General features: G+C 36.2%; 3 protein-coding genes across 10 annotated transcripts; 1 reads left to right on the top strand and 2 right to left on the bottom strand.

The window, feature by feature from the left end:
• Nucleotides 1-201: 201 nt before the first annotated feature.
• LOC114740609 (pentatricopeptide repeat-containing protein At1g76280) lies at nt 202-9445 on the bottom strand. 7 transcript variants are annotated; one of them, XR_003739698.1, is made up of 14 exons: nt 9152-9445; nt 8954-9008; nt 8498-8691; nt 7886-7993; nt 7200-7382; nt 5454-5960; nt 5048-5143; nt 4627-4800; nt 3990-4217; nt 3390-3533; nt 3093-3281; nt 1862-1981; nt 577-1305; nt 202-481 (listed from the first exon to the last, which is right to left on the bottom strand). XR_003739698.1 is itself a non-coding variant. In XM_028928787.1 (14 exons), exons 1-13 carry the CDS (start codon nt 9224-9226, stop codon nt 925-927), a joined length of 2454 nt encoding a protein of 817 aa, XP_028784620.1. In that variant the 5' UTR covers nt 9227-9445; the 3' UTR covers nt 202-799; nt 883-924. The 7 variants fall into 7 exon arrangements, 6 of the variants coding, with proteins under 6 accessions (XP_028784620.1, XP_028784621.1, XP_028784619.1 ...); XM_028928787.1 differs by having other exon boundaries at nt 202-799; nt 883-1305; XM_028928788.1 differs by having other exon boundaries at nt 202-799; nt 893-1305.
• A 941-nt stretch (nt 9446-10386) lies between these two features.
• Nucleotides 10387-14517, top strand: LOC114740629 (pentatricopeptide repeat-containing protein At5g42310, chloroplastic). Its single transcript, XM_028928815.1, is given in 6 exon segments — nt 10387-12340; nt 12436-12466; nt 12469-12587; nt 12733-12804; nt 13157-13340; nt 14169-14517. Coding segments are annotated over 5 exon segments (2064 nt in total). The 5' UTR covers nt 10387-10609; the 3' UTR covers nt 13268-13340; nt 14169-14517.
• A 163-nt stretch (nt 14518-14680) lies between these two features.
• Nucleotides 14681-21392, bottom strand: LOC114740630 (carboxypeptidase B2). Of its 2 annotated transcripts, none has more exons than XM_028928816.1 (11): nt 21079-21392; nt 19815-19872; nt 19621-19731; nt 19217-19354; nt 18453-18522; nt 18315-18370; nt 18001-18126; nt 16868-17007; nt 15455-15527; nt 15295-15369; nt 14681-15082 (listed from the first exon to the last, which is right to left on the bottom strand). In XM_028928816.1, exons 1-11 carry the CDS (start codon nt 21228-21230, stop codon nt 14765-14767), a joined length of 1317 nt encoding a protein of 438 aa, XP_028784649.1. In that variant the 5' UTR covers nt 21231-21392; the 3' UTR covers nt 14681-14764. The 2 variants fall into 2 exon arrangements, with proteins under 2 accessions (XP_028784649.1, XP_028784651.1); XM_028928818.1 differs by lacking the exon at nt 21079-21392 and adding an exon at nt 20342-20432.
• Between the last annotated feature and the right edge of the window lie 1491 nt (nt 21393-22883).

The raw sequence follows: 22883 nt of genomic DNA, 5'->3' as shown, positions 1-22883 counted from the left end.
TCTATCAGTTTTCAGATAATTACCACGATCAGTTTTCAATATTATTTCCAAATTAGGATTGTGAATGTTTTACCAAAGCCAATAATCTTGACTTTTTCTTCGATAGAATAATAATGTTCACTTTTGTATAACCATTATTTGCTATGTTTTTTATTTTATACGTATGTATCACTTGTATTAACATTTTATTGACTATTTATTAAAGCAAAATGTTAGCTTTTATTATAATACTTTGATAAGTAATTTCATAGCTCAAAACTGAAAAAAATTAATGAGTTATATTAAACAAAGTGGCTCCAATAAGTTTGCCTAAACCTTAAAAGATGATCGACGCCACCCTTGACAAACAAAGTAATGCACACAATTTATTTTTTCAAGGCAACCATATTGACCCGTTAGAAACTACGAATCAACTTTATCAACCAAGCTAGGGCCTCTTCTCTGGCCAAAAACAACTCAGGGCCTGTTCGACTTGTGATCTCTAAATAAAAAATTAATAAACAAAAAAGTTATTATTAAGTGATAATTGGAGAATACAAAAACTATTGCACATTATCATACAATGGAACGGATTACCTTTCCATAGCGCTGACCAAACAGGCCTTTGGTGACTTGTCATAGTTGGATCATAGTAAAATTGAGGTGAACATCAGTGGCGGTGTCAGGGAAAACATCTCTTTATGTGTTTCCCAATATTAACCTCCAGAACCTTTATCGTGCCCACAATCCAAATCCCTGGTTGAAAATGCACCCTTGGTAGATCATTGTCAGCACTTGGTCACAACTTGTGCGCAGCCTGCTGCTAATTGACATTGCCTTTAAGACTCAAAATTCCACTCCTCTTGAAGAATCAAGATGAAGGCCGTAATAACAGAGCATTACCAAAACTCACATTAGGGGGGATCTGGACACGGCGGCACCTGGCTAAATTATGTTAAGTCTTCTAGCCCAAAGGCTCTGATCAACTGACCAACACATGGGGAGCCCAGACATGGCACACCAGCGTAAATTCAACAGGGCAAAAGCAAGTTTCTCTTCAGACTCTTCAAAAAATCCAAGTATCCTTGACTCGACAGCCGAATCTTCGGCAAGGATGAATTCATTGACTAATTTTCTCTTCTCTTCATCAATGTCATCATGGCCACCAAGCATACGCATAGTTAAAACCTGCAATGCTTGAATTGCTGTGTTGTGAAAACCAGAGTCTACATACGCACAGAAGACAGAGCTGCAAGTTGTCTGATCAGGCAGAATTTTCTCCTGGTGCATGCGCTCCACAATGAACTCAATAACATCAATCCTTCCCTAATTCATGGAAGAAGTTTAGATTTTTTTTTTTGGGGAGAAGTTATCACGTGAGAAATCACAATAAATGCTTTCTCCATCAACGGAGCACAATAAAGACCCAACCACTTTGCCTCTTATATAGGGTCGTACAAACAAAACAAACGGAGTATAATTGCTATCCATTCCAAGATGCAATATTGTTATAATAGAACATGCAATTTCTTTATCTTTTACTACTTCCAATTCTTAATATGAGATTTCGTTTGACTTTTATTTTGGTTCTAAATATAAAACTCCAATCCACTTTGTCTCTCATATTTATTCATCTTTTCTCAAATAGTTCTTCTAATAATGGTAGTTTTAGCCAATAAACTTGATTAGCAAGGATATTTTAAGAAAGACAACACCTATTTATTATAAATATCTAATTTAACTTATTTCTTTAATTTACTTAAATCAGTCAATTAGCTTTTATATTTATGACCGGAGATAGTATGATATAGACACTTGGAACATATTTCTCTCTTTTGTCTACTTCCTATACATAAAGATATCATTGTGTAATACGAATTACCTTCACATGTGCTTTTCTAAGAATTGTATTGAACACTAGAGCATCAAATTTCTTGCCATCTGATCTCATATGATCCAAAAGATTCAAGGCTTCATTGAAGTTTTCAACTTCCAACATGACCTGCCAAAAACAAACTCACCATTAAGTTGACAAAAAGGCTACAAAGTTGAACATCGTAAATTGCAAAAATGGTGCCATGGAAACACATTAACAATACATCAACGCGTGCACATTAGGAAGCAAGTAACACAAAAAAAAGGAGATATGCATCAATTATAAGCAACCTTCATTGATGACCTTGCAATTAAAAAAGCCTCTTTTGCTGATAAACGAGCACTTTCTTGGGGAAAGATAAGCTAAAAAGGACAAGAAGAACGACTGGACCAGAAAGAACACCAAATATTTGATAAATATGTATATTCAAACTTCATGTAACTTAAGCCGTCCAAAATTATAATCTGTTTGGAGTTTGGGGCGAAAGGTGAGTGTCTCCGGTGAATTTTAGGAAATATCTCCTTGATCTTGAAATTTTGAGGCAATATGTGAATTTTGCCATCATTTGGTATATTTGGTTGGAGCGGAATATTTGTATCCAAGTGTGCCTCCTTGCCTCCTATCTATGGATGTCTATTGGTCAGAATCATGTGTGGCTTCTCTTTGGTGTCGTAGCCAAGAGCTTTGTTAGGGGATTCCTCCTATCAGATATGCAGAAGGTTAGGCGGCATTACCATATACAATTTCTGTTTATAACCGTTTTGTGCTTTGATCTTCTTACTTAGGAGTCTAATTGTGGTTCTGTTGAGTGACATTTTAACTGCTTTTGGCTGACCTTGAGGTACATTTTTAAAGAGTAAAATCCATTTATTATGCAAGGAACGTGCATATAATATAAAATCTGTGTACCACTTGCTATGTACTTTTTTTTTTTTTTAAATAACTGGGGGAATCATCCAAGGCGCCCAGGCCTGGAGATTACTAAGTCTTGAAATAGTGAGCCCCATTTGATCCTCAAACAAAATGAGTCAAAGCTCAGCAGGCGTCTCTGAGAATTGTTATGTTCAGAATTTGAATCGATCATAGTTGGAGAAAAAAGTTGTCACTTGTAGATTGACAGCATTATTTTAAAAATAAAACTCTGTATTGCTCACTCTGGGATAAATCATGTGCAATGGCAGAAACTCGACATTAATAATAATTTGGACTGCAAAAACGGAAAGAAAACAGGAAGAACCTTAATGAGAGCAGTATATGTTGGAGTGTCTGGATAAAAACCTTCACGTATCATATTCGAAACTAGCAAAGAAGCAGATCTGAAACATCCTAGTATGCTGCAACAATCAATCATTATATTATACGTTGCAGCACTAAGCTGCAAGCCACATAACTTCATCATCTTGAAAATTTCAATTGCCATGTGACTCTGTATATCAATTAGAAACATCAATTTCCAGCAACAAAAACATAACGAGGTACCTAAATCAGAAAATACCAGTTGAAATAGAGAAAATACAATGCGAAAATCACATACTTCTTTGGCTACAACAAGATATTGTAACACTATGTTGTACATGGCTGTTCCCAAAGTAGGGTCTCTATGAATGAAAAGATTCTCTGCCACATGCAAGTATTGGATCATCTCTCTTATCATGCCTTCTTCTCCAAGGGCCCTCAACTGAAAGACAATAGAAGATAACACAGCCAAGTCATGAGAAACATGAAATCTACAATCAGGACTGCCCTCCTTTACCCAAGGGAACTTTTGAGACACTTCAACATCTAATAGCATCATAATAGGATCTTTTACAAAAATATGCTCCCATACGCAAGTCTTATTCTTTTTATTTTTCTTTTTCATTTTTTTTTTTGGGTTGTGTGGAGGAAAGCTATTATTGTACAAAACAGGTAAAAATTTTAGCATGATGTTAACCCATAAAAGGACTACAGAAAATTTAAACTTTGGTAGTGAGGACTCATACACTTCGTCACCTTAAATTCATCCCAAAATATTTATATTATTCACCCAATCAAAAACCTAAAAGTTTCACATAGATCCAAGCAAAATGAAAGCTTCATAAATTTGCACCATCCTTAATTTAAATGGAAAATGAAACTGAGAAATGGAACTGACCAAGCTTTTCAATGTTTTATAGCTGTGGTGAATCTCATTTGCGACCATATCACTTTCTATAGCATTGATTCTTTTAGCAGCTTCTACCTGTGATATCATATTGCCCTTTTCATACGGGGGGTTTACATTAGTAAACAATTTAAACAGTAACTCATATATCCTGATATCAGGTGCAACATTCATCTGTTTCATCTTGGCTAAGACCTGCACAGCACGTTCAGGTTTGTTCTGCAAATTTGATTGGAAGGACAAAACAAAAACTTTAGAAATTCCTCAATGAAAGACAAATGAAAACTCCACTATAAGATACAACAATTTTCCACATGCATATTTAGGCCATAAAAATATCTGTTGCTACGATAATAAAATAAATCATTTATTCTGCCTTCACAACTGAACTTCAAAACAAAAGCTACCAAATAATAATGATAAAAGGGTATTCATTTGCTTATAGGTTTCTATTAAATTATGTCTAGATTAAAAAAAGGTAAAGCATCAAAGCCAGCAGCAAAAAGTTTCAGAAAATTACTAGGCTAGCTAAAGGACAGGTTTCAGTTTTCTAGTAAACTAATTTCAGCAATGCTAACAGAAAACATAAAATTACATTTGTGCTCCAAAGTTCCAGATTTGAACCTACCGTTTTATCACAGGATGTAAGAAGAGCGTGGAAAGGGTGTGGACGTTCACATATAGAAATCTGATTCAGCAAAGCCTCTGCCAAATCTAGTTCAAGTGCCTTACTGCAACTGATTGAAAGTATAGCTAGAGATGAATCATACGGCTTCAATTTTTTCTGCCGCATAGTCTTTAACTGAAAATACAAGAAAATATCTGCAGTAAAAACAGATAATATAAACCATAAAGTGAAACTTGTGTCAAGACTGTCAATTTCAAGATACTAGGTTGGTTGTGAGTTGTGAAAGAAAGAAGTAATATTAACTGGCCACATTTTCTGTTTGAAACTTCACCATCAAACCCTTCCCTCCAGCAAACAAATGATGAAACAGAATATAAGGCGTGGAGGTAATGGTGCAACAAGCAAACCATTAAAGACTAACCACTTCCAAGCCTTCACTGAACCCAATTTCAGAAACAGCAGCTCTGATAAGGCCATCATATGTATGGCTGGATGGCTGCAACCCAAGATTTTGCATCTGGAGAGAAAAGACCTTGTTACTTTTGTATGATACGGATTTAACAAAAGTTGGCAGTCAAATAAACTTCTCCTGTTCTATCTTTAGTACGCATGAAAAAGTATTATGTGCAATACAAACAAGCAAATAAAAATGTAAACTGACAAAGCAATACTTTCCAGACGCTCTCATTGAGACATAAAATAAGTATGTGAAAGCAGTATTTACAAAATATAACATGGTTACAAAGTCAGGGAGAATAATTGTTTAATACAAGTGCTGTAATACATAACCTATTACAGACAATAACAAACTCAGTTAACATGCCTACCTGCAGAATAAGATGCTTTGCAAGAGCATAATTTCGACCTCGTCTACATGCATGTATTACATCATTAAAGGACCACGTCAAAACCTCCATAATTCGTGCTGGATATGTTTGGCCATTTAGCCTACATATTCCAACACTCTTAGCTTCTAAGCTTGCAGAATTCAGAGGAGGGCATATAGAAGGGTCAACTTGTTTGTTCTCCTTCACATCCAATATGGTTGAACCTAGCTCTCCTTTTAAAGGTATGGGGATGTCCAATCTAGTAGAATACAACTCCTTAACTTCATCTTTCCTTTTTTTCCCATCATGCTTACTATCAATATAAATGTCTCCCTTGTTTGCTAAGGAAACCATTTGTTGCAAAGCCTTAAACGCAGATGTTAAATCTCCCAACCTTCTGAATGACCATATAAATTTCCGCAGAACAATGATGCTAATACTATAGTGCTTAACATATTCCTTCCAAATTTGATGAACTGCGGACAAGTTTTTCTGCAGAACTGCAAGCTGAGAAACAGGATTAGATAAATCTACTCATCATAAAAAGAAAGGTCGACATGTTGAAATTAACCAAGCATTGTTCAGATAATATCTCAAGCAACAAATTAATCTGCTTATAGTACCTGATTCTGCTACCATTTGCTAACAAAAAAGTTGACAATGCACACGCCACATTCTATTGGATTTCTATTCTATAACTACAATCTCAAATCTATAGATTATTATATTATTGGAATATGGAAGAAAAAAAATTTAGAGGGAAACCATTTTGAGGAAATAAACATGGACTGGAACAACTTATCAGAGTTAAACCCTCTAGCCCACTCTGCCTACAAGACAAAGGCATGAATGAAAAAAATTACTGACCGACAACAAAAGATGACAACCCTTGTTCCATTTAAAGACCTAACGAATGTGGTTTTCTAATGGACCTCACGTCACTGAGCATAAGTTTTACAGCCCACATGGTGAATGCTTGTTAGATATATTCAATGTTGGAAATGACTTAAAAAAAAAAAAAAATCTTATGTAAGATTATTAGTAACTGAATGCCTAAATATGATGCAAATGAATATTAAAAAGCATAATTGAAAAAATTTACAAGAACCATGACAATAAGAAAAAATATAAATGTTGAAAAACTAAGAAACTACGGGGATAGCTACATACAAATTAATATAGGAAAAACAAGCACAGGGCCCAAATCGCCACAAAACAAAACTTGTCATGAATAACTATCATTGTTTACAATAAGAAAGGTTTTGTTTTTCCCCTCTAAGAAAGAAGAAAAAAAAATCATGGCCAATTTTGGAGACAGGTTATCACTTAATAATTATAATGCCTCATTTTATGTCTCAGCTCAGTATGCAACAATGAAACCCTAACTCCAAAGCAGGTGGGGCTCCAAAGTGAAAATTCTCCAAATGAAATAACATCCAGTCACAATCAGGCGTAGCAAAATTACCAAGAACCAGCTCTGACAGAAATTACAATATGTTGCTTCTTGCAATGTGATCAGTAGCATTCATGAGAACAGGCTCATGTGAAGAAATCCATACTTGGTCATATATATTCACAAATGAAAGTACTGCCAGGCTTAATCATCTATCATATATCACAACTTCAACAGAGATATAGAAACAGGAAGAGAATAAAAATTTCTGGTTGCTAAACTAGAACAATAGCAATTTATCCTCTCGAAAATCAATAATAGAATCATGATGCAATAATTTTCTATATGCAAACCTCAAGCAACAGTGTATATGTGACTTCATTGTTTCCAACCATGTGCTTTTCCATCAAGTCCAAACATTTGGTTGCATGGATTATGCTGTGCATTTTTGTGCAGTCTTCTAAGAAATTATTGTATACAGAAAGAACTGGATAGAACTGCTGGGTTTCTCTGAGAAAATTCATCATATTAAAGGCCTGGAGAAAGAACAACAAGGATACAAAGGATAAGTAAAAATAACCAAAAAAGAAAAAGTAATGGAGTCCAAAATCAAGGAGCCATAAGTAATTCATGTAGCACTCGTGGTTTTGCTTAAGTTTCCATGAATTGGTATCAGAACCAGACTCATCTACACAAAATGACTACTTGCAAAAGGTACAACCTAATCAACCCATGAGGAAGGTGCAGCATGAAGTTCGAAAGCTGCCTGCTGAAGCAAGCACCCTAGAACTTTGCCGCCTTCCCCAGGTTGACCAGGTCGTAGCTTGTAAAAGTAGCTCCTTACTTGGAGGTCAATCCAACTCTCATACCAATTGATGGAAACTTAAGCAAGAGTCGAAAAATCAATACTCAGCTGGAAAAGGGAAAAGGCCACAGATCATAAGTACCACATAATTCCCTGATGTAGGATTAAATAAAGGATAAAGTGAATGTGCACTCGAGATTGTGTAATTTAAGTTTTAAGAAGTTAATATTTTACCTCCTCCAAGTAACCCCCTCTACAGAGGGCTTTCATCATAAGAAATAAGCATATGTGATTCAAGCTAATATCTCTTGCCTCCATTAATCTCCAAATCTCCATTACAAACTGCAGGAAATAGATGACAGGAATGAATTTCATATCAGCAAAATATTCCACCATAACTTATGATCAAAATATTAGTGATAGTGGGGATCTTCAATCAATATAAATTATTTAGAAAACCTTCCACATTTTTATATTCCAGCACAAGTAAACATACAGTGGTACTTTGCTAATAGCAACTGAACCATGTAATATGGTTTGTTTTCATATAGGAATATTCAGATTATTCAATAGTGCATAATCAAAAACGCAGTTAACGGTTAACCCATTGCAGAGAGAGCCAATCCATCAAGATAACCCAATTCATTAAATTATATATAACTGAAATGCAACTGGAATCACCTAATCGCTTCTCTAGCAACAAATTTCAACAAGAGCAATCATTTATTTGTTCACCAAGAAAAATTTTGATTTGATAAATAAAGGCCAACCCATAAACTTCTCACATCTATTAGCAAGTTACAGACAAGTTTGGTTTCAATTAAAAATAACATGTATTCAGCATACCAATGGATCAGGTGACTGTGCACAGTACTTAATAATAATAAAAAAATCATCAGCTCTTAATGAGTGGCTTCCATAACCAAATTCTAAAAGTAGGTTAGAAGCCCTCCTCCTCTCGCCCAAGCGGAGCGCATCAACAATTTGCATTTGCATAGCCCTGGTAGTTGATCCTGCTCCAGATTCCGCAAAATCAATTCCTGCATTTTAATCAGCACTGCCTGTCAGTGAGGGAGAACTTGATAGGAATGCAAATTCTCTACTTGGAGTTGGTGAGTCTAAAAACAAAATAAAAATAATGAACAGAGATCATCGGGTGTGTATTCAAAGTAAGACCATTTATAGATGAATATTAGTATGAGAAAATCATTAAAAGAAACAAACTATGGAACCGCAGCTGATTCGACGTCACATTAAATTCATCCACGTAATTATCAGCATGAATGTTTCACAAGTAATTACTTCGTGTTGTGCTGAAAGTTCGTTGAATACACAGCTCTCCAGCAAGTTCATCCACCTAGAAAAACACAAATCAAACGAACAGAAACTTACAGCAGGGAATCGAGATCACAAATTCATAACAATCACAATGACGAAGTAAAGCTCGCTAGACACCGTCATTGACAGGAAATTACATATAAATAAGGCTAAGATGAATACATATTGATGCCACTTAGATTTGCAAAAGGACACCGCAGTTGACCGCAGGGCAACCCTTGCTCTGAAAGCATGCATGCCTGGTAGAAGTTACGACTATCTCCCCCGAAGCTTCAGCAGGTTCTGTGCTACTACTATCCAGGCAAGCTCAAGCATTCCTTCAAAGATGGACACCAGTTTCGAGCCTCGGCCGGTTGAAGAAGCCGGTTCGCCTAGGTCCAAGCAACCCAGTTGATCTGCCCGCCTGGGCCGGCGGAACACTAGAAGGTGGAAGCCCTGATGTGCAGGGGTGCGGGCTAGCGAGCTCCTCCTTCAATCTGTTCTAAAAAAGTTGGTAAAAATAATCAGAAGGGTCATTTTGGTCATTTAGTAGTAAAATGGATCAATTCACGGTCCATGCATTGCTTTATTTTTATATTAAATTAGTGAGCTTATTAAATTTAATTCCTTTTGAGTGTGTCGAAACTACCAAAACTTAGTTCTCACTTCTTCCGTCAAAATGCTAAAAGTGTATATTTATACCGAATATTTCAGGTTACAAGTAAATTTTGCAGTGCATGTAGATGTTAAAGGTTCAATTCCTTTCTGCGTGCTAAAAAATCGATTTTTTGACCAATAAAAGATATATCCTTTTTTCACCAAGAAAAACCAAATTAATACCAAACGGGAAAAAATTAATGAATGGTTTAGTTTTATCCACTGTTGTATGACTGATGCTGCGACGCACACTTCAATGGATCAAAGATAAATGAATTATATTACCCATTTAGTTTCATTCTCATTCTCTTTTCACTCTGCCATATTAGTTTCAATTTTTTCTATCAACCCATATTCATTTCAATTGGCTCATTATATGTTTTCTTCTGAAACCATCATTTTGTGTTCTGGTCTTATATTTTTTTTGAGATAAAATCAAAATTACATATAAAAAGTGAGAACTCATTCTACCCAAAAGAAAAAAAAGTAAAAACTCCAGAGATAGTTACTCAAATAAGGAGTCATTAAATGTGTTTTAAATTAATAAAAATTATTTATTTTATTATTATTAAAAATTATGATTGAAAAATTCTCTCATCCTTCGTCTTTGATGAAAAATTATCATTAATTATCAACCTCTTATATTTTTGGACTAAAATTTTCTTATAAAAAAATTCTTATATTTTGAGGTTCAGGGAGTAGCTAACTTTGGTGTGACCGCGTTGCGATTGTTATTATTAACGCTCTTCTAGCAAGCTAGCGAAGTGCCGTATAGGCATCTGTATGATAGCCGATGCCTCCGCGATGAGTCGTTTGGTGCCAAAGTTTTCACGGTTGCAGCTGCAAATATCTCACCTTGCTCACCTGTGATGACAACCTCAAAACGCCACCATAACCATTTGGAAAATTAGCAATATCAACACGAGTCTTCGAACCCTTGGGAGGCTGTATCACTCCGAGAGTGGACTATCTTATTGCAACGAAATGCTAGTTTTACCACCACATCTGACGGCTCGATTCTCTACATTTCATATCAATTATTTTCCGATCCACCGCCAGCCACGGCTCTCTGCCGTGAATTCTGGCTCTGCGAACACTGTAAGCATTTCTAGCGAACTCTCTTTCTCGCCGTCGAGGGCGGGTGAGGAGGACCATCCAAATGAACTCCATTCCCTTCACAACCGCCGCTATGACTTCACGCCTCTCGTTCGTTTTCTCTCCAGTTCGTCCTCTGACTTGGAGGGCTCTACTTCTCCCACTTCGCTTGACCCAACTGAGTTCCAACTCGCTCAATCTTACCGCGCGGTTCCAGCTCCACTCTGGCGCTCACTCCTCAAATCTCTTTGTTCCTCTTCCTCCTCTATTGGATTGGCGTGTGCTCTTGTTTCTTGGCTTCACAAGCACAACCTCTGCTTCTCCTACGAGCTTCTTTATTCCATTCTTATTCACGCGCTTGGCCGATCCGAGAAGCTTTACGAGGCCTTCCTGCTTTCTCAGCGGCAATCTCTCACCCCTTTGACTTACAATGCCTTAATTGCTGCTTGTGCGCGTAACGGTGACCTCGAAAAGGCTCTCAATTTAATGTCCAGGATGCGTGCTGATGGCTACCAACCAGATGCTGTGAATTACAGTTCTATAATTCAGTCTCTCATTCGCTTCAACCGAATAGATTCCCCCATACTGCAGAAGCTTTATAGAGACATAGAAAGTGATAGAGTTGAGCTTGACGGACATCTTATGAATGACATAATCCTAGGTTTCTCAAAAGCTGGGGATCCTTCCTTGGCCATGCATTTTCTAGCTATGGCTCAGGGTAATGGCTTAAGTGCCAAATCCGCAACTCTCAATTCTGTTATATTAGCACTAGGAAATATGGGTAGAACGGAGGAAGCTGAAGCCCTCTTCGAGGAAATTAAAGAGAGTGGCCTGGAACCTAGAACACGGGCCTACAATGCGCTTCTAAAAGGATACGTGAAAACCGGTTGCTTGAAAGATGCAGAATTCATTGTATCTGAAATGGAGAAGGGCGGAATTCTGCCGGATGAGCGTACTTACAGCCTTTTAATTGATGCATATGTTCATGCAGGCAGATGGGAAAGTGCTAGAATTGTATTGAAAGAAATGAAAGCCAGCAATTTAGAGCCCAGTTCCTACGTTTATAGTAGGGTTTTAGCAGGTTATCGCGACAAAGGGGAGTGGCAAAAATCATTTCAAGTCCTGAGAGAGATGAAGAATAACGGCGTACAACCTGACAGGCATTTTTACAATGTGATGATCGATACTTTTGGGAAATATAATTGTCTGGATCACGCAATTACAACATTTGAACAGATGATGTCAGAGGGGATTCAACCTGACACTGTTACGTGGAATACGCTAATAGATTGTCATTGTAAAGTGGGGCGCCATGACAAAGCGGAGTCGCTCTTCCAGGAAATGCAGGAGAGTGGTTACTTGCCCTGTGTCATGACTTATAACATCATGATTAATTCCATGGGGCAACAAGAAAGATGGGACCAAGTAGCTAACTTACTAGACAGAATGCAGAGTCAGGGAATTCTGCCAAATGTAGTAACATACACTACTCTCGTTGATATATATGGGAAGTCAGGAAGATTTAATGACGCAATAGACTGCATAAAGCTCATGAAATCTTTGGGATTCAAACCAACTGCAACCATGTATAATGCCTTAATCAACGCGTATGCGCAGAGGGTATGTTATCATAGATATTAAACGTTTTACTAGTTCATTTCTCTGTTACTCTGTGCATGTTGCATTCATTAAGTGACAACTTCAATTATATGCAGGGTTTGTCTGAACTGGCAGTTAATGCATTCAGGGTATGACGGCAGAGGGATTAGCACCCAGTCTTTTAGCTCTCAATTCATTAATTAATGCATTTGGTGAAGATAGAAGGGATGCCGAAGCCTTTGCTGTACTGCAGTACATGAAAGAAAATGTATGTTGATTTTATATTTTAATTCTCCTTCTCCATCTTTTTTGGCCTAAATTGTCTTTAAGGCGTTCAAAATAGCATTCTTTTGGCTTGTTCATGTAATCGCTCTGGCTATTCTACTCATTCTTTCTGCTCATATGAACTGCAGAACTTGCGACCTGATGTGGTTACATATACTACACTTATGAAAGCCTTGATTCGTGCTGACAAGTTCCACAAGGTACATCATGGCATGATCAGTCAGCTTCTTGTCTATGTTATTACTAGTTTTGTTTCTTCCGGCATATCATCAATGAATATACCCCCCCTTTTCCTCGCAGGCATCTTTATATGTTTCATGTATATAGATATTGTAATCCATGCGTGGTTTCACACTACTAGTAAACTGATAACCAGATTGACTATAGAATCTGTGTTGAATCTCCTCTTTTATCCTTTCTTTTTGAGGATCGTTTGTGACATCAGAAAAGAAATAGAATGCTGAAAATTGTATGCTTTGTTTATGGGCATTTTGGTGCCCCGGTGTCTAACCAACTTCATTTCACAAATATGTCGCATTGTTTGGGTTTTAGGTTCCTGCTGTGTATGAAGAAATGATAACGTCGGGGTGCAATCCAGATAGAAAAGCTAGAGGAATGTTACGGTCTGCTCTCAAATACATGAAGCAAACCCTGAAATCATAACTATGAAACGTATACATACAGCCAAAGTATAGTAAATTTGCTGACCTGCTCTGCTGTGTTACACCATACCGAGGTTAGTGCTGACTTTCATCCTCTCTGCTTGCGGCTAAATACTGTGCATGTAGTTAATATGTATTAGCTTAACGGAGTCATTCTCTTGGACATTTGATATCTGCATGATGAGTTGTTTGCTTAACCATGAAATCACACATTATAGAGAAAGCTTAACAAGTCTAATTGATGTTGTAGATATGGACCTTTCCCTTGTGGGCCTCATTTTCAAGTATCATCTCTTTCTTGGTTCAGTGCTTAACTTAGTCATTCTGCTCCAGTTTGGTCGTTTTGTCGACTTAAAGCACGTTTTCCAAATCAAATTATTGGTTGTCTTCGTTTCCATCATGTCTATGTTATTGCTGTTATAGCTAATTGTGATTGTATGGTGGCTGTCATGGGAGGTCGCAGTGGCCCCGTGGCCGAACATTTTCTTGAAATTAGAATTCTGACTTTTGTCTGTCTGGGTCTCTGTCCCTCGCGCCCTCTCGCATGGAGCATTGAGTTTGGAAACAATATGGAATTGAAACGGCTAAATTAACAATTTGATCCCAGATTTTTAGGTGTATCGAACTTTAAATCCTAAAAGTCAATGAGGGCATGTTAGTCGCTGAGATTAACCAATTTGCTGTACTGAAGTCTTCTCAATTCATACACGTAACTTTTCTAAGATTAAAATTCAGTAAGCTTAACAATGCAAGTGCCTAATTACTTATTTAATCAGACACAGTAAGACGATAATTTTGAAATGTCTGTTGTTTGTTAATATACAGCACTTATTAATGAAAGTACAAAATATTATGAATTTTTATTGTCTAAAATCCCTTTTTATTTCTTTCTCAACACACAGGGCGTTGTGGATGCAGGTACATGGTTGATACTCTGCAATAAAGGCAACTCTTAGGTAATAGTTCCTGAATGACAAATAACGTTGGAAAAGTCGTGTCAAAATGCCGAGAGAGGAAGTCCTCAGCTGTACTTTTCCTCCATCCTCTCTTTAAAATGAAAACGTAACAACGGATAAGTAGATACCTTTTTTATGGCATCTGCTACTACAAATTAGAAGGCAGGTATCTCTTGCAATCTATTTATTACAATGTAAGTAAAACTTCCTTGTTAAAAGTCAATTTCTTGTTCGGAGTTGGGATCAGAGTACCTACTGTTTTGATGTATAATATTGTTTTGCATTGGACGTGGTATCATGAACTGAAACATCCCATCCATTAAGAAACCAAAAATAATCGTTGATGCTCAATCTCACAATTGGTGCCCAACTAGCAATCACATCCATGGCATGGCCTTATACCAATTTTTCTGTTATAAGTATTTTTTAGCTAATAATAATAGATCAATTCAAAGGAGTTTCATAGTAAAACAGACAATGGAATAAATAAGAGTTTGTCAAAATTGGATGTACAAATCAAGCCCTACGTACAAATGATAAATTTAGAGGGCCACGGCAGAGACAATGGGTCTACTATACTTGCTTTTTGAAATTCTTGAACAGAACATGAACATTAGCAAAACTGAAGATAACAAGAAAAGCCTAAAATATGTTCTTATCTCTTGCATTCCAAGCTCAATCACCTCTATCTTCTTGTCATACCTATTTCTCCTCTCCACCAAATACCCATCTAGATATTCATCTATCGATACCCATTTATCCAACTTGGAGACGGATGCATTTGAATGTATTTCGCCAAGCTGGGAAGGGCCCAATTTGAAAATTGCAAAGAATGCCGCTGACCAATCATTGAGGACTTTCTGAAATTCAAATTGACAATATAAAGAATCAGATTTAGTTTTGTTTTCCCCCTTCGCTTTTACGAATTCAAAACGATTCTCTCCCAGTCTCCTCCATTTTCGTTAGCTTCGATCAATAAAACTCTTACAACAGAAGCACAACGAAAGCAAAGTAAAACTAAGAAATGGATTCAGCGATCCTTTCTTATAAGTTTGTAAGCCACGTAACTTACGCTGTAGCTAAAGGCGTCAGTGGGATTAAACATTTTAAAACAGTCTTTTGATGAGGCTGATCCGTCTCCATATATCTGCCACTCCAAGGGAAAAAAAAAATGTAAGGACACCAATAAAAAGTTAATGATATAATTGGAGGAACAGTTGCAACTGACAAACCTCAAATGTAAAAGCCATGGGAACTCTCACAATATCATACATGAAATCTGTTGCTGTCCCATGAGCCAAATACCTGTCATTATGATAGAGGTTAGGGAAATAAATGCTGTTAGAGGAATCTTAATTCCCGAATCTGGAAATTTTCATTAACTAACACTAACGACCCTAAATGGAGTATTTCCAGCACAGGAACATTCAAAGGACCAAGATGACTCACTGATTAACTCCTACTGAAGTGCAACCCAGAAACAACGTATAACTGTAAGAGGCCTAACTGACACCATAGCACACAAACCGGAACACGACAGATAATGGATGCATACCGGGACTAACTGACACATAATGGACTCGTTCGTGGAATAATTACCCCTTCTTGCTGAACAAGATGCTCTAACCCATTCTCTAACTTGGGCCGTTTCTTTTTCCTACTGTAAGTATCGATTGCTGACATGGTCTCTTATCATATTAAGGCAGTTCTAAACTTCGCAGAACTGTAGGCAATAATTGATGCCTCAGTATCAGCAAACTTGAAGGACTGCGGCAGAATATGTATTTTATTATTTTTAAAATTTACAGCTAACATTCTGAAACTTTTGGCTCTGTAAAAACATGGTGCTGAGCTACCAGCATTAACATAAGATTATCCAGAGCAGTGGAATTTTGTTCAATACAGTCACCTGTTTTTTTTTCCTTTCCTATTCAAGCTCAGTCTAACTATTGATCTTCCCTCTTTATATCCACGTCTGACCAGCCAATTATTATTCACCTTATTACGAGAGTGGGGTGGGATGCGAGAGCATTCACTTCTCTGGTTATTCTTCCACCCATTCCCCTTCTTTGCTATAAATTTAGCTAGACAGGAACATGTCCAATATAAGTTGCAACTTCAAAAATAAAAACCACGTGCCTCCCAAGCTTTTATCTAGACCAAGGCCTTATGTTTTCCCTGAAGTTTAGTGGGACAACACTTGGGTGTTCACTATCATGTTATTCAACAATAATACAAGGGAGAAATCCAAAAGCCCCTGGACCTGCAGATAGCCCCTTAAACTTTTAAGAGATTGCAAGCCCCTAAGAGTACCTGTAACATTCTCAAATTCTTGTTTTAGGCCTAAGGCTCAATTTCAGACGTCAATGAAGCAACTCTCAAGACTTTATGAGCTAGGAGACCTCTCATGCACCCATTATTTATAAATGCCAGGTTTTCAACAAAGACCAATGACACGTACAGAATATAATTTATATAAATATAGAAAACTGCAACACTCAGTTTTTCTCTGCTTGTTATTCACCAAAATGAGGGTGAACCAAAGATAGAAAACAAAACAGATATGTAAAACACAATCGTCTGATCAAGCGAAATTTTCATGCGCATCATATATTATTCCAAATAAATAAATAAATAAAACTAACCCAACAGAACCACCACCGGACCCAGTCGTGCAACGTTTTTGGCAATGAAGATGGTTTACTTCTTCAAGCAATAACTTCATCCGTTGTGACAGCAATCCATTAGGGGTTGTATTTTTATGATCGTATGGCATAAAAAGAGCCTGAAGAGGTAAAGCAATTATGTAAGTTGACACACTGAAGAAAGAAATAACAGAAATATGACCAGTGTAACTTAACCATACATGCACAATGTAAAAGAAAACACATCTTATTAAACTTAACCATTATCGCAGCCACTATATAACATCAAATAAAACTTTTCTATCTTACAGTTTTTGTCCTGCCATTGGCCCACAATTAAGGTAATCTGTTTTAGAAAGGATAGACAGGTGGGTGCAGATCGGTGAAATACTTACAGAATTACCTATTTTCAAGCAGTTTTATGCATTTTGGGTCACTGAACATGTGGTGTGGCTTGAAGTGGGTTAGTTCTGGTGTTTTGACTATAGGGAGATCTCATAACAAAAAAGGAAAGGAGGAGTGGGAAAATATTTGGAAGTGTTGTAAACAGATTCCTAGTTTGTTGAGTAATAAGTAAACTCATGGTAGTGTTCATATTCTACTTGAAGACGTTGTTCAGTATAATATACCTTGCAATATTATGCACAGTGCCAACTAATACAAGCTCAAGCGGCATTTCCAGCAAAATATTGAAGCGTTCATATAACTTGTATTCCACAAAAGTTGCCCAAACGTTAAAAATAGGAATTAGGATTGGTTGCTTCATACCCAAATATCAAATTAGAAGTATAATGCCAAACGGGGTAAAGATTTGGATATGTAATACTAACTACAAGCATCTTTAAGCCATTACGATTCTTGGAAAACTAGGAGGAATATATACTCTTGCTTCATATATTTGAACATTCAAACTAAAATTACATTATCGAAGGTAGTAAAGCTTTCAAAATGGAAGGCTAATGTAAAATATTAAAAGCAACAATAAACTATTGACAGCAATGCAGTCTCATATACAGTTCCTCCTTGGACTATAATGTGCTAATCCTAAATCGAGCATAATTATGGATAACAATACAAAGCAAGAAGTGATTTAAATTTTAGAAATGGATGACAAAGAAATGAACAAAAATTACCTCCATTCCAGAGTGCACATTAATCCATATGTGTGGATCAAATGATAAGGCAAGCTTCCGAACAATTTGAGTTTCAGGCTCACTAAAAGGAGCAGCTCCAGGATTCTCCTCATATGGATCATAATCCTATCGATTAAGGTAATGACAATGAGAAAGAGAAACAAGAAAAAATAAGAACTTTAATCAGGTAAGCTTCTATATGTCACAAGATGTGGTACAACAATTCATAACCTATACAAGATGCAAGTGAATAAATCACAGTAAAGGCACCATGAATTAAATTATTTGACGAGGAGTTTGGGAGAATGGTTAACCTTCTCCTTTTTGCCCCAATCTACACTCCAATTTCGATTGAGATCAACTCCTCTGCCTGCCATATAATACAAATTCAAGCTTTTCAATTGAATCTTGCAAGTTAATACTACTAAAGATGCTAATAACAAATGTCAGACCATTTCTTCTCTCGCAGAAATCTCCTGATTCAACAAGTTTGCGGCCGTTCAAATTTTCCATAGGGATCATCTGATAAAAAATAAGACATCAGCAATTTCCGGATACCATTCTCTACCAAGCTTTTTTATGGAACAAACACAACTATAATTTAATGACAAATAGATCTAGTTCAGACTCCCCCCCCCCCCCTTTCATCAACTTTGGGAAAATGAAAGCTAACCAGGAAAAAATCTATAAAAATTGAGTCACAAGAAATAGTTAAGCATGACAATGAATAAAAATAAAAAATAATAACAGGGCCATGATTTCCAAAGGTAAAAATACTGACAAGTCCATGACTTTATTATTTAGATCAAAGATACCTAAAATCTTAGTAACTATGTGTTGTAGAATGGGAAACATGATGAGGCAAATAAACCAGGTTTGTAAATTCAATCTATGTAATGGTCCGTGAAGGAAAATTTAGAAAGAATGGATTTGAGGGGATGTTTTAGATGAACATTCTCTGAACGCCATTATAACAACAGTAGTTACTATCAGACACTAAGTGAACAAAGTGACAACCACAGTAAGTGCTTTTGAAACTAATCAGGATTTGTGTAAAATATTCAAGCGCAACATTAAATAATGCAAAATGCAGCCAGAAGAACTGTTTGCCAAAATTTTTCTCCCCATATTGTGGAGTTCCGCAAAAGCCCACCTCTAGAGACTTTGAAGTTTAAAACCATATCTAAAACACATTTCTGGAGATATTTTGACTTGCCTTTATTACAAGATTGTCAAGTGTACCATTTAAGGATGCTTGATCCATACTAGGAAGAAACCGTTCTTCACTAAGAATTGACAAAATCCTTAAAGAAAGTTCCGAAGTAATCAGCTCCCTTCCATGCTGCCCAAAACTCTGGAAGACAAGGAATCATCTGTCAAAAACACCAGAATAACCAATTTGAGATAACTATCCACTACATGTCAAATTGCATTTTTCAAAGCATGAAACTTTGTCTTCACTCTTTTCAGTTACATATTACAACATGATCCTTTCTCTCTCTCTCTTTTAGCCAATAAATAGTATGGGGGAAGGCTGAGCTTTAACATGCAATTATTCATGATTTAATGAACTGCAAATAAAACTTCATGCTGATATTATTATTAATGTAGAAAACTTACCAAAAGGATTCTAAATTTTGACTGCTCATGATTCTCTCTCTTGCCTTGGCAATAAGTAACCACCGTGACCTCAGCACTATAGCCCTTATTTCTAGCTTTGATTGTCTCCATCTGTTTCAGAACATCAAGATCAGAATTTGCGTATTAGAGAGTTAAACATCATACAACGGTCTAAATCCATCACAGTAACCCACAGTGAGTTTATCAGGGTGACGATGGACCAACGCCTTGATCTCTTCCATCAAATCGCCACTGCAAGATGCCACCAAAGGGTTCATCAAGCACAAGAAATTAATTTAATTAATATGAAATATAGGAGTGACATTGTTCATAGCTTATGTAACTACCCTTGGATTTTATACAGTTTGTTTTACTATTCTCTAAATCTTTCTCCATATACTGGCTCCACGCAACCTTTTTTTATTCTTACAATATTTTCCCGCACATTTTAGTAAAGTTCAAATGTCAGAAGAATAAGTATAATTTCCAAAATTTTGAAGTCTTCATCCATCTTGTGCCTCATTCAAGGGGAAAAAAAATCTAATTTTTACACAAAAAAGGCTCTGGGAACAGCTTGGACCAGGTATTAGAGTAACATGCGCAAACTAGAAAGGATCCCCAAGCCTTTCACGCTGAATAAGAAACCAACAAATAAAGACATTGAAGAAGATATGCACCCTATAAAAATTTAATCCAGTGAGATGATACTGGACTAACTTACCAAAAAGTGTAAGATAGGTGTTCACGCCAGACATATAATAACACCCAATGACACAATTGAGCATTAGCATCCCTCCACTGCAAAAATTATTTTCAATAACCATCCATCATCTAACCTTAATTGAATCAACTCATCTCGGATTAAATATCATCACTACTCATGTTCTTTCTTTATTCCACATACACCCGTTAGCATTCCCATCCTTGCTACATTCCTGCACCTACTTTCAAACCTTTGGTCGCTCAACAAACAAGTACACCTACCGTAGTGGTAGAGTATGCACTATACAACATATTATCATCATTGGTAGCCACCAGGTATTGAGATGATTCACGATGCTGAATATGCGAATAATAGGAAATTTACATGAAGCCAGAAAAAACGAGATTAAGTCAGCTGTGAATATGAAGATTCGAGAGAGCGCCCTTCTCTATATAACTACATAGTGAACTAAAGTTAATCTTAATTTGTCGAGCCCTACATTACAAGTTATATAAAAGAAGACCTGAAGCCCAAAAGAGGCAACATAATGAAAATTTAGCACCGATCTCCGTGATTCACATTAGATTTAGAGTTTTTTTTTTTATTTTTGTGAGATGATTTAAAGTGGTGAAATAGGAAACTTCCAAATCAGCTCCAACATAAGAAATTCAGGAGAAAAGACGAAGCACGAGCACAAATAAGCCGTGAGGAAATGACGATGTGCAAAGACGATCCGAGGATTCAAAAGAAGTTACCTGGAATGGTAGAGATCATAGTTGATTGGCGTGGAGGAAGGTTGAGCGAGATTGTTAGCTTCGCCATTTGCCCCGACGGGAACTTGCGAAAAAACACAAAAACAGATGTTGATTGCGAACCAAAAAGATGAGAGAGAAAATAGATCACCCATGCTAAGACCAGGAGTAGCGACAGAAATTTTGTTTTCGTCTCTCTAGTTACGTCCTAAGTATAACGAGTTCAGGGATTTCCTCGTCCATGCTCGGACCAGTTGAAGAATATATGACGGTGGAGGGTGAATGTGATGAACCAGGCAGCTTTTCTGCGAAAATTTCCACGTTCAACGGTCTTGATGGACTGCGGTTTTTTTTTTGGGTTCGTATTCTTTTTTATTTTTTTCAACGTAGTGTACTCGTATATTTGAAAAACTTGGACTTTAAAAACATATCTAATCTAGCTTAAGTTCAATGTAAATTTTTGATCAATATCAGTATAATTATAAACTTCCTTATATATAGGCTGATGTCGGAATATCTACCATCATTATTTATAATTTATAAATGTTGTCATTTTTATTATATATAACTAAAATGCATAGCAAGTCTAATAGCCAGTTAATCGTTATGTTTTGCCAGCTATAGCCAGTTGATCAATACTAGTAATATAAAATACTACTCTTTCAATCCTTAATATAGGACCCAATTGTTGAGTTGGTTTTAATCTTAAATATAAAACCCATTTATCATATTTTTCAATTTTTTTTAAATTACCCCTATAGATACTCCCTCAACTATAATCAAGTAGAAGAGGAAGAGGGGTATTAAGAAAGATTATTATGATATTTTAGGAAAAACGTGTCACATTTCTTATAATTAACTAACTTACCTAACTTCTTTAATCTAATCAAATTAATTAAATGGGTCTTATATTAAGGACTGGAAGAGTACTACATAAGAAAAAAAATATTACTTCTAAGTACTGAACGCTTGGGGAGGCATCCTAACTCTTGGGTGCCTAGGTAAACGCCTGAGAGTAATTGACGGCGCGCCCTGCCTAATATTGGTATGACCTAAGAGGAAGGGAGATTTCGCCCTGCCCTTGGATCGTGGGTGAGCCCAACCCCTTTCCAAAAATTTGTGTATCAAAAAAAAAAGTATTAAGCTTAAGCTCCATGCTTATATGCACGGGTCAGCTCCAACAGTAGTAATACTGTTGTTATTATTATTTTTATTGTTAACAAGAAGTATAATGAATTTGAACTTTTTTATGAATTTTATATAATACATTGATTATAATAATGTTAAAAATACTAATGCACTTTATTGGGATAATAACGATTGGCATGTGATTTTTTAAACTCGGGAACAGTTTTTCGATAAGCTAAGAAATCTTGTCAAATCAATGATAAACTCAATGATAAAATTATTATAATTCTCAAATTTTTTTATTATACATATTTTTAAGTTTAAATTTGTCTTTAAATGTGGCTAGATATGTTTTCTTATGCATTGTACTGAACCTGCAAAATATGCTACATTATTTATGGTTTTTGATGGCCTAACTTTTTTTGCATATTATTTCTGTTCTTAAATTCTATCACTTTTAAACTAAACATATTTCTTGCGTATTTGTAAGGTAAGATTCATGATGTAATCCGCATTGATAAATGATAATTATATAATTCGATGTTAATTTGTTTGCAATTTACAAAAATCGGAATTAGATATTTCATTATGACATTATTGCACGGGCATGCAAAATGTTAAAACATTTCCTTATTCAACGGGTCGTGCCAGCAAGTAAAATCTTACCATATAGAGTTTCT

The sequence above is a fragment of the Neltuma alba genome, unplaced genomic scaffold (genome assembly GCF_004799145.2).
Source record: "Neltuma alba isolate B1F8T4 unplaced genomic scaffold, ASM479914v2 tig00003186_pilon, whole genome shotgun sequence".
Taxonomy (NCBI): Eukaryota; Viridiplantae; Streptophyta; class Magnoliopsida; order Fabales; family Fabaceae; genus Neltuma; species Neltuma alba.
This window is presented reverse-complemented; position numbering and strand designations above follow the sequence as displayed.